The sequence below is a fragment of the Diceros bicornis genome, chromosome 10 (genome assembly GCF_020826845.1).
Source record: "Diceros bicornis minor isolate mBicDic1 chromosome 10, mDicBic1.mat.cur, whole genome shotgun sequence".
Taxonomy (NCBI): Eukaryota; Metazoa; Chordata; class Mammalia; order Perissodactyla; family Rhinocerotidae; genus Diceros; species Diceros bicornis.
The window spans coordinates 53,668,233-53,680,572 of record NC_080749.1 but is presented as its reverse complement, the minus strand read 5'-3'; the positions used below and the strand labels follow the sequence as shown (position 1 = coordinate 53,680,572).

At 38.1% G+C, this 12,340-nt stretch overlaps 1 protein-coding gene across 3 annotated transcripts in view; it reads right to left on the bottom strand.

Annotated features, from left to right (window-relative positions):
• The window catches only part of ITGA6 (integrin subunit alpha 6), a 78,113-nt gene that overhangs the window by 23,791 nt on the left and 41,982 nt on the right, over window positions 1-12,340 (bottom strand). For 2 of the 3 annotated variants that reach the window (XM_058549256.1, XM_058549254.1), the window contains exons 6-11: window positions 9,122-9,332; window positions 8,234-8,427; window positions 7,732-7,820; window positions 6,902-7,020; window positions 2,192-2,290; window positions 1,878-1,939 (exon numbers count right to left, since the gene is read on the bottom strand). In XM_058549256.1, the coding sequence (XP_058405239.1) occupies window positions 1,878-1,939; window positions 2,192-2,290; window positions 6,902-7,020; window positions 7,732-7,820; window positions 8,234-8,427; window positions 9,122-9,332 (774 nt within the window). Of the gene's footprint in view, window positions 1-1,877; window positions 1,940-2,191; window positions 2,291-6,901; window positions 7,021-7,731; window positions 7,821-8,233; window positions 8,428-9,121; window positions 9,333-10,443; window positions 10,561-12,340 lie in introns of all 3 variants that reach the window. The other variant, XM_058549257.1, reaches the window with a different exon arrangement.

Genomic DNA, 12,340 nt, shown 5'->3' with positions numbered 1-12,340 from the left:
AGAGAAAAAAGTTTTATCCAAAATAGCCATCAATAAACACTTGGTTAACGGAGTAGTTATGTAACATAAAATTAATACCCATAGCATCAAACACTGCATTAAAGCTAGAAGCAAGTTTTACTTTATTTTATATAAATGATTGATTTGGGGGGATAAGGAGTGCTCTGATGAGATTTCACATCTATAGTCAAACTGAGAGTGGTCTGAGAAAATGACAGACTAACAGAATGAAAACATTTCCCCATTTCTTCTCCTTGCCTAGTCAAAGAACCACTGTTTCTCCTCGTCTCTCTAGTTCACTTCCGAACAGAAGTGGTAGAAGGTCCATTATCCACACGGGCAAGCGTAAGGTATTGCATTTGGGTAAAAATAACACAAAAGATACTGAAAGGATGATAGATCGTAAGAAATCATAGATGTTTTCTTGTCATTAAAAGCCACACAAAGAATTGTTTTCTATACTCAATAAATGCCAGCCACATCAAAAAGCAAAGTGCAAGGCCACTGTTCCCCCCCGTGCATAAAGTCATAATACACGGACACCAAGCATGCTTTATGCCAGGTCTGCAGATCCCATGGAGAGATGATAGAGCAGGAGACTGCCCAGCAGAAGGGGCCTAAAAAGATCAGTGAGATGAAGAAACCTCCCAAGGAGAGCTTAAAATCAGGAAAGATGAAGACTAAGTGGGCTTATCACAGCGTGAATTGGGTGAAGGTAGACTTATTTGCCAAATTCTGGGATATTAAAAGGGACATCTTTTTAATAAAGAAAACAGAGTAATACTTTAGATAACGTGGAGAAACCTTAAGAGAACTCATTACCTCCAGGTGGAGTAAAAACAGAAAAACATGAAAAGGACAGAACCACCTTGTCCTTCCAGAAAGCTTCCCTTGGTGGCATGCTACACCACAATACTGAGCCGCCAGGACCATGGCCTGACCCAGGATGGAAATCACTCTCACTCTTTGTACTTCCTCTTTGGGGAAAAGATTTCCTTTAAATTCTGCAGCCCCATCTTCACTCTGGAGCTGGGCAGGTGGCTCACACCTGAAGAGGTATGGTGCAACTAAAACATCCCAGAGAAGGCCTTGGTGATAACTGCTATTGTTAGAGCATCATTAGCCCTGTCAAAACTTGTGGCAAAATCCTGTTTGGATTATCAAGAAAGGAAGCAGAATAATACCTTATAAACAACAAACTGCTTTCACGACATTATCTTATTTGATCTCCACCACAACGCTATATAGTAATTTCTATCAGAGGCATTTTTTTAACTGATGGGAAAATACAAACTCTAATGTTAAGGGACCTGCCTGTGTTGTAGAGTCAGTCGGCAACAGAGTTGGAACCAGGAGCAGAGCCCAAGTCTCTGAACTCTCAAGGCCAGCCTTCAAATCCCCCCAAGGGCCTGCACTCGGGGACACAGCTTGGGTGTTCTGGGCCATGAGGCCTCTTTGGGAGGCGAGCGGGGAGCAAAGAGAGTATAAACTGGCAATTATTCTGTGTGGTACTCCAGCTCCCCTGTCACGCTCCTACAACCACCACCCACCACCTCACCACCACAAAACCAATTTTCCACACTGCTTTTCAAAGGCAGAAATGGAGGAAACAGTTGTGGTAGCAAATGAGTACTTTTCCAAGGCATTCTGTCCTAAACCATCTGCTCTGGAAAATTCAAATGGGGACCAAATGGAGAGTTTTTCCCTCATGTGCTTCACCCTCCTGATTAAAGAGGAGACAACAGATATACTTAATTTTTTAACAAGAATTTATGGACCCATTTTGGTCATTGCAGTTTTATTTTTCTGTTATTTATGCAGAACTTTCAACCTGGCAGACAGAAAATATACAATTTTTAAATCTACTAGGTACTTACATATTGAAGGATTGTAACCAGTGGGTTTGGCAGTATATTCATAACAGGCCTTAACCTTGAGGCTGTATAAAATCAAACACATATTTCTTAAAAGATGCATTACAGAAAAACCCCCAGCATGTTCCCCAGCTCTCAAATCCCCCCACTGCCCACTGATGAGTAAAATGTTATATATTCACTTGACAGATTCCCTTCCCTTTTAAAAGATTAAATTTCTCTTTTAATATTCCCTGTGGCTCCTCAGGACAGAGGGTCATCATCAAGCAGAGGTGTGAAACTGAGGGGGATTACGTGGACACAGCCGAAACTCTCACCATATCCCACTAGGTGCTCCGCAGGCCGTTTTCTGGCGAAGATCAATTTTGTTAGGTGTTACTGTGACAGTTTTCTGAATATTAATCACAGGCCGGGATCTGAAGACAAAGGAGTAAAAACAAGGCTTCTGCTACCTTGAATGTAAGATGAGTTCATATTCTAGGGGCATCCTTAGCTGCTCACTACATCTTACAAACCACAGGGGAAAAAAAAAAATGTTCCCACATGTGATTATTTTCCCCCATTGATAAAGAAAATAACTGTTAACAGATATAGTATAAAACCTGATTCTACAATATTTAGAAAACATTTTTATACATTTAAATAATAAAATGTTGTATAGTTTTAATATTAGAGTTTTTCAATTGAAAGAGTAATATGTACAATATACAAAAGTTCCAGAGTTTTTAGGCAAATATTACATCTCCGTCCCCACCCAAATCCCTAAGTATGTCCTTCCAGACACACATCACAGTCTGTTTCTGTTAAAAATATTATCTAAAATTAAATAAAGAAACATACATATAATTTTTTTAAATGGGAGCTTTTCACACTTATTGTGCTGCATGTGGCCTTTTCAGTAACATTTCAGAGGTCTTCTCATATCGATACATGTAAATCTAGCTCATTGGCTTTCACAGCCGCTGGTGGTGCACTGCACCAGCACAACGCCATTTCTTTAACCAGTCCCTAATCGGTAGACATTTATTGTTATTGTTTTAGGCTTTCAGCTCTGACAAACATCCCTGTATATGCATCTAGGCACACATTTGAATTTAACTGTAGGATAAACTCCTGCCGGCAGAATTTCTGAGTCAAAGAATATGTACATTTTTTAATTATGAGTAATCTTGCCAAAATACCCTCCAAAAAGATTACACCATATCTGAGTTTCTACATACATGTGAATTTTAGTAATACAGACCCTGAACTTATAGGTCTCCATCTTACAAATATATGCCCTTCCTCATCCTCCTCGGAATCTCCCACTCCCAACCTTGTCTTTGTCCTCCTGCTGCCAGAACTGACTACAACTTTTCTACCCCCACAATCTCTCAGTAAGCAAAAACTTGCATCCCTTAACTTTCCCCGTCTCTGCTCTGACTCCAACCTCGCAAACACTCAAGGAGCTGGAATCCACATCTTTAGCCCTTCTCACCATATAAAAACATGTTTTTCTCCCTTATATATTCTCCTCTACCCTCCACAGTCAAAGGGGTCGCCACCAGCCTACAGCCTGACCACAGGCACAAGAAATGCAAGTATATGGTGGTCGAGGTACAAGTGGGATGCGGAGACACTGTACCTCTGATCTCTGTTGCTCCCCAGCCAGCACTCAGAATGGGTTCCATGGTGTCATCACCACATGGATTCAGTTAGACTGACTTTAGTGAGCTTGTGGTAAACCCAGCCATCCCGGAGAACAGTGTTTATACAGGAAAATGCATTCTAAATCCCAAACTGCTGGCTCAAACTTCTGAATCAATCTATCAGTAGGCTATACAGAGGGAACAGGTATATTCATGGGGAAAGTGGGAGCCAATAAAAGGGCAAATGCTCCCACATTCCCTTCTCAACTTCCCTTTATTTCAATTGTTTACCTTTCTATTGCTATTTTACATTTAGACAGCTGCTAGTTTCTAAGATACTAACTAGATACATTCTTCAAGTTTTGAGAGCATATTTAAAAGACAAAAATTCACAAATATTTTAAAACCAGTTGCAACAGATGATAGTGTGTTTAACATATCACAGTACTAATGCTTTAGTGTGGCATAAATTTCAAAGGGAAATATTTTAACACACACTTCTGCCTAAAACTATTTTTACTTCTGTGTTTTAAACACACAATATACACACACAATTTTAAGTGCACAGGATATATGAATCATGAAAAATGTGTCTTAACACCTAAAGCAAATCTTTGGCTCAGCTGCCTTGTATTTAATTGGCATTTATTTACTAACTACCCTGAAGTACTGGTATGATTTAATGGGAAAAATGCTCGGGACAGAAGTTAGGATCGTGTCCTCACAGGATCCAGCCTTAAAAGCTCAAGCGAGCCCTGCGCCTCCATTTCCTTATTTATAAGATAAGGGAGTCGGTTCTCCTCTTGTTATCAAAGGATTCTGAAATTTACTTTCACACTATCTATGAGGAAAGAAAAAACAAGTTTACAGGGTTCATAACCTACTTCACGAGGACAGGAAAGTAAGGGTATTAAAATGTCAATTACCCACAGAGGCAAATATTTAACTGACTAAAGAGAGGTCATGTACTGGGGAAGATCTGGAAACCAAATTTTGGTACAGGAAGTCAAGTCTTCTGATACTTGAGGGCTGTACCCCAAACTAGAACTAGAAGTTCAAATTGGTTTTTGATGGAAACTTTGCTGAAATACTTGAATGTTACATACTCTTCTACCTTTTAAAAATGTTGAATATTTTAAAGATAATACCTGTATGAACAGAGAGAAACAGGCAAATAAGGGCAGTTCTATCTATTTGATAGATAGAACAAAGTTGAATGCTTTAACCTCGGAGGGCACACTGTTCCACACCACTCCCCAATGTGACAGCTCAGAGTCAAGAGGTTCCTGGGACTGATAGTTATCACCACAAACACAAACCACTACTGATGTGTCAATGTTTTCCTGAGCTCTTTCTTTATCCAATCATGTACACCTGTTCGTTTAGTTAAGTGAATTTTTTTTGACTTCTTCCTTTGGTCTCACTAATATCTCAGATACATTATTCTCCACTTATTTTCACATCTCCTACTTTTACCATCTGTAACTTCTCCTGTGGTTCTTAGTTTTCATGTGAAATGGCGTTCATAGATCTTGCCATTTAAACCAGTTTTCTTGCCAGAAAACTATTTTTCTGTGGTATCCTATACTATATTCTATATAAATATACTATATTCTCTTTTTTATAGTCTTCTCTTTAGAAATGTCCTGGTATCAGTTTCTTATCCCCAGGGGGTTTGCTTAGGATTGTATTTCAGATATTGAGGCTACAGCTAGACCTGGCACCCTTCTGGAAATCTACACGGCAATGATGGCACCAAGTATACACATGGCACAGTTTTTTTTTTTCATTTAGGGTTTCACTGGACATTATTGCACATTTCTTTAAAGATATTCTTTGTGATAAAAATGACTATAAAGCCAAATATTCTAAAAAAAAAAAAAACCAAATGGTTCATTCTCATTAGCATCAAAGCACTGCAAACTCAATCAAAAAATGAGATCACATATCACACAGGCAAAAGTTAAATAGATTCACTGTGCTCAGTGTTGGTAAGAGTGTGAGAAAATAGGTCCTCTCATAGGTTGTTGCCATGAGTATAAATTGTTACTTTTCTGTGGGTATACATATTAATACAAAAATGTACTTTTATCCCAGGAATTCCATTTCTAGGAATTTTTCTTAAGAAAAAAACAGCCCCATTACATAGAAATACATACAATACACTAAAGCACACTGTTTATAACAGTTAAAGGTAGGAAACTATCTAAAAATTCCATTGATTAAGGATTAATCAAATGCATATAATAGAATAATATTAAGTTGTTAAAAAGAATAAGATTGATATATCTTATTCTGACAAGGAGAGAGAACTGAAAGAGGCAAGATTTTTAAAAATCAGATTGGAGAACAGTGGTTACAGTATGGCCTCTTGATGATACCCTAGCAGGAGAGAGGTATTCAACTATTAAAAATTGTTCTGTGGAAGATGGGAATACTGGGGAACTTGGACTTTCTGTAATTCTGTGTTAACATTTTTGAGAATGTGCTACTTTTAAAGTAAAATAAAAATAAAAAAACAATTTTTAATGGTGATTTCCAGCCGTGACAAAATCACTGGGAAACTTGGACTCAAACACAGCTGATCGGCAAGCCATTGCAGCCTTTCTGGAGGTCATTTTGGTGACCCTGAACGAAAAGTCTTAAATCACATATGCCCTTCAACTCAGCAACTCACTTGTAGAAATTTATCATAAGGAAATATCCAGGACATGAACAAAAGTAAGGATGTTTACCACAGCTTCGTGTATCACGGGAAAAACACAAACCTGGAAAGCAACATAAATGTCCAATGACAGTGTGGCAGTTGTGAATAAACTATGACCCAGCCATGTGATGCCTCATAGATGGTCATTAACTTCATTTCAGAAAAGTACTCAACAACAAGGAAAAAGCCCCACTATGCATTATAAACTCACTTACCTGGAAAGAAGTCCACTAGGCATTATAAACTGACAAAGGCAGGTCACAAAACAATACGTACACTATGATCTCAATTTTGTTAAACATACGTGTATATTCACAGAAAATAAAAGACCAGAAAGATATAAACCAAAACTTTGGCATTTAATAATGGATGGTGAAATATAGGCGATTTTTACTTCCTTCTTTATATTGTTTGCACTGTCAAATGTGTTTTGGTTTTCTTCCAATAAAAGTTTTTAAAATACGTTTATGAAGTAAAAATTTTCACCAATTCTGACCTTTTCCTCAATTGGTTCAAAATTAGCAAAATAGGTTATTACATTGTTACACTACTCCTGAAAGAAAAATCTTCAAAATTCATACAAGCCTTTGCCTTTGAAGTATAGGTATTACAAATCTCAATTCAAAAGGTCAAAATTTTAGTGTAACCTGATTATTACTGAACATGCTTAACTGAAGTCAGAGATAACACACCTGAAAATAGTTACTGAATCTGAGAGGGAACCAACAGCAACATCAGGGTAGGAGTTTCTATCAAGGTCCATATTTCCAGCAATTGAGTATCCAAAAGAACGCGATTTACCCTCGAGAATCTGAAATGAACAGGGCATCAGAATGGACACTGGGCCACCAAAATGAGCTTATATATGCTTTGAAAAAGACATACAAGTTTCTTTTGAATTAAAGTTTAAGAGTTTACTTAAAAATAAATAAAATTATAAATAAATTATAAATAAGTATACATATGATCTAACACTTCATACATTTCATTTAATAAAAGTCATCCGATTTATATCATATCTCAAAGGATAAAAGAGCCAATTTTTGATGAGCTTGTTTACTATATTAAGTCAATCAGGGTATTTCAAACCAAACGTCTCTACCTGCCCTCCAAATGTCATATTTTTCTCTAAAGCAATTTTTAATTTTTGGTGTGTGAATTCTCCATGCAATTACAATCATCTCTTTCGTTTGCCCAGTTTCACTTCTATATGGTACGCTCCTAAAGAAATTATATCACATTTCCATCTATTCATGCTGTCAGGTAGAACAGTCTTTTCCTTTGGATTACTTTGACTCCTAACTTATCAAAGAACTCTTACAATTAAAACAAGCAAGTTCTTGCATTTATATCTATTTCCAAGCTATCTTCTAATAATACATTTTTTAAAAACATAAAATTCATACTATTGTAGATTTGTACATGAAATATGATTGGTGTGAAATTTCACTTAAACGTAAATATTCTATTACAAGGCAAAAAGCTGAGACCCTTATTGTGGAAATCTAGGTTATTTGGTTACCTGTGTTGGTTTGGTATTTATTCCATTTGCAGCTCCGTGAAAGATAAAAACCTTTCCCATACCATCATAGGGAGCTCCAACAGCAATATCTGTTGACAACATGACATTTTAACATTACATTTTTTAAAACATTCCAATATAGTGTTTTAAAATAAGATGCCACAGGGCCGGCCTGGTGGCGCAAGCGGTTAAGTGCGCGCACTCCGCTGCGGCGGCCCGGGGTTTGCTGGTTCGGATCCCGGGTGCGCACCGACGCACTGCTTGGCAAGCCATGCTGTGGCGGCGTCCCATATAAAGTGGAGGAAGATGGGCACAGATGTTAGCCCAGGGCCGTCTTCCTCAGCAAAAAAAAAAAAAAAAAAGAGGAGGATTGGCGGATGTTAGCACAGGGCTGATCTCCTCACCAAAAAAAAAAAAAAAAAAGATGCCATGAGCAATCATTATTTTAGACAATCAAATAATCTAGCTATAAATCATTACCATTTGACAATCTATTATCTACCTGGGTAGCCATCTTGATTAATATCTCCAATATTTTTGACTGCAATGCCAAACATAGAATCTTTGGTTCCATTAAGACGAATTGGCTTCACATTATTCCATCTGCCTTGCTGGTTAATGTAGACATACACTGCCCCTCCAACTTCTCCATCTCTATCAAAATACTGCGGGGCTCCAATCACAATATCTTGCCACCTAGAAACATAATGAGGAGAAGAACTGTGGATCACCAGCTAAAATATCAGCGAACTTAGGGAGAATACCACCAGCCCAAGTACTAAGGACAAAAGAGATATGATAGAAAGGACCTCAAATCGGGAATTTATATCTCATCAATTAAAATATTTTCTTAAAAAACCAAGGTAGCCTATAATAAACGCCCAAAGAAAAATATTGAGGGTAAGACCTTGAAGCCATTCCCCAGGTTAGATCTATAGTGCAGAGCGACTCCCAGCAAAGATTCCACTCCCCTCCACGTTCCACCCTCCACCCTGGCACCAGCAGCCATAGACCTATGTATTGATCAGTTCCCAATCCTTACTTTCAACAGGACATTCTGGATGCTCCAACAGCCCCTTAAGAAACCATAGAACAGAACCCTGTAGGTGTCATTTTTCGAGTTAAATTTTTTTTTCCCAATTTTAATTCTCATGGACCTATGATCCCAAGACATGAGTAAAAAGTGAAAATGTAATTCTACACCCTAGGGGGGTAATGAATGCCTGCTGCCAAAATATAAGTGATGCAGATCTGATGGGATGATAAAAACCTGGCAGCAAAAATATTCTTTGAATCAACTAACCCTAAGGGATGGCTCTTTTCAAGACCCACAGAAGCCAAAGAAGCAAGGATTCCTTTGCAAATATAAAATAACCTAAGATGCTCTTACCCATCTTTGTTAAGGTCCACCACTGCCACATCATAGCCAAATGAAGAAGCCAGACCCTCCCCATCAAATATATGCTCAGGGAGAAGATGTGCAGACTTCACGCCTCTTTTTAGCAAAACCACAGCTCCACTGTGATTGGCTCTCGGAGCACCAGATACAAAAGTGATCTCATCTTTAGAAACAATACCTTTCCCTGAGTCCAAAGAAAAACCTAGAGAAACAAAATACAGTTCAAATCAACTGTTTTTCAAAAGGTATCTAACACTGGTAACTCCATCACTATCTTTTCCTTTTGCTTCCCAGCCCTCCCCACTAGCTATCATATTTATCATAGGAAAGAGTTACAGAGCTAAGAGGTTTGACACAAGTATAAAGCAGTAGGCTATTTTACTGCTTTCTATGGAAATATAGCAAGACTTTCAAAGAAAAGCACCTATGCTATTTAGCATTTGTGTAGCTTGAATCATGAAGCATTCATGTATCTTAATCAATTCGAACCTCATTTTAGTACTGGAATTGCTGTAAAAGGAGATCAAGCTAGCTATTGAATTATCATGGGAAAGTTACGTCATACACAAAGAGATACAACCTGACGTAGCATAGCATAATTGAGTGCATGTCATAGGGTTCTGCTATAATGTAATGATTAGTAACTTCCACATTCATCAATCTCCTTGGTAATTAGACGGGAACAAATACTAACATCATTAATATACCACAGACAGCATTTCATTATTTTGGATCAACTGAGTTCTCAGACACAAACATGCAAACAAAACCATGACTGATGAGATACAGTATTTGAGAACCTAGTATAAACAATAGAGGTGAGCAAGTTGTCATCTATATTACATACTTGATCAGAGGGCAGCAAAACATTAGGACACCTAATTATAAAGCATCAAGTAGGATGACAGATTACAAATACTGAGATTTGGTGGCAAGCAAATATAAATGCCCATATTGAAACCATTCAAATTCAGCAAAACTTCCTACATAAAGGCGAGGCAGATGCGGAATCGTATAGGCTCACTCTTTTTATTGGATTCTGTTTATGAAAAGCTTCACCACTACTGTTGCAGTTCTCAAATTGTGAAGTGAGTTGAAAAATACGATGAGCTACAAGTTTAAAATAGGGCGATCTAATCAAATCCAGCTCTGAAAACCATCTGGCTGCAGAGCCTCAACCATGGCATGCTTTTTATCTGTGCTTCACTTGAAATGAAATAGAAAATAAAAAGATTTATGCTCTGTATGAATCAAAAAAATTTTTAAATGACCATGACCAAGACAATTTATTTGTCATCTCAGAGGTCACAAACCTAGGTAGCTATTCATCATCACATCCGGGGATGTGTCGGGCTGCTCCCTGGGAGGCTGTGTTTTATAAACAAACTGATCGGGATCTGTATAGGAAACGCTGGTCAAAAACAGCAGGCCTGTACACATGCATGGGACGGAAGAGATTGAAGAAAAAGCAATTATGCTTGGTAAGAGACATGACGGCCGCTGCGTGCTCGCTAGATGATGAGGCCACCACGGTAGCCAGCAAGCCACCCTCTTTGCCGGCTTCCAAAACCTCAAGCAGATCATTTTATTCCTGAAACTGATTTTTTGAAATGACAGATGCACAGACAGCATGAACAACCAAAATGTAACAGTACAAACTTGACTTTTTCCCCCAGGCATCTACTTTTGAGGAAATCCATTCTAAAAGTGGCAAATATGTTCCATAAACAAAGTTTAATATTTTCAAATGTTCCAATAGCAGCTAAGTTTATAAAATCCATGGGCATCTATCTTAAAGACCAAAGTGTCGGTTTCTTGACTAGAGCCATTCAAATTAAATACTTCTCATCATAAAATAATCCCTAAATAACTGATTTGAAGAGAGGGTGTCTGTTAAAATATATTCAGATAAAATATTGGCTTGTTGATAATATTTACCTTGAAAAGGATTTTACCTTTAAAAACTACATGTAATAATTGAGACTGCAAACCGCTCAGCCCTGTGTTCCCTTCCTGTCCTGTAAAGCCACTAAAGCCACTAACATAGCATTCACACACCCAGCTGTTTCCCACTCTGCTCCAGTCATTTCCATGAGCATTTCTTTCCTCGCCTGAGGGATTATTAATTGTGTGACCTTGGACAAGGAAATTAATCTCCCTAAGTCACAGTATTTTTTATCAGCTATGAAGGGACAATAATTCTTATTTTCTAACATTGTTGGGAAGATCAAATAAGACCTGTAAAGCAGTGAATAAGACCTGCATAAAGTACCTGACTTACAGCACATGGTAGGTGCTAAACAAGTGACAAGTATAACTTTTCCTTGGATGCCTTCACACCAAATTTTTAATTTTGGGGGAGGAGGAGTGTCTGAAGTTTTTTTTTTAAATTAATAGTACTGTTCATACATATCTATACATTAGAACTATTTTTTGAGAATATGTTTATAACACACTGTTTAGAATTAGTCTTATATCTATACCTATTTTTTTCCTTTTTTATTTCCATTGTTCCAGTAGTATCTCTAGCATATGGGTACTTTTCTTTTTTAAAAAAATAGGTTACTGTTTAGGTTTAGGAGATTTTTTACATTTTTTCCAAGAAATGCACAGTAATTATTCTTTATGTCAACTCATACCAAGAATTAAAGCTGTTAAAAGCCTTTGTGTAATTACCATAATGCACATGAATAATTTAGGACACCCATTAGTAATGCAAACAAGCCTTAGGAGTTAAGGAATTGGCACTTAGACACCATCTGGGTGTCCTCAAAGCTGCTTTAGCAGTCCTGCTCAGCTTCAGCTGGAAAGCCCCTGTGCCACCTACCAGGGGCCCTGTGACATGGGGGTCCCAATCCAGAAGCAGGGCCAACCCTCGGAGAACGGCAATCACAGAGGAAAGACTTGGAGGTCTTGACCTGCCACTTAAGTATAACTTCGTAAGCGTAGCTCTTAAGAGTATCTCTAGAAAGAGGCACTGAAAGGAGAGGGAAGCAGCTCAGCTTACTGCTAACAACCATGCATTTTATCAGGGCTGCATGAATGGCCTGTTTCAGGTTGCAGAGGCCGACATTAGCTCAGGAGACAGATTTCTATGCGGAAGGACAGACGATTTTAGGAGACAGTAGGTTTACTCCCCCTTGAGGGAGCCCAGGTCAGAAGGGAAGGATGCTAAGCATTAGTCAGGTTACCATGGGATCACCAAGGCTG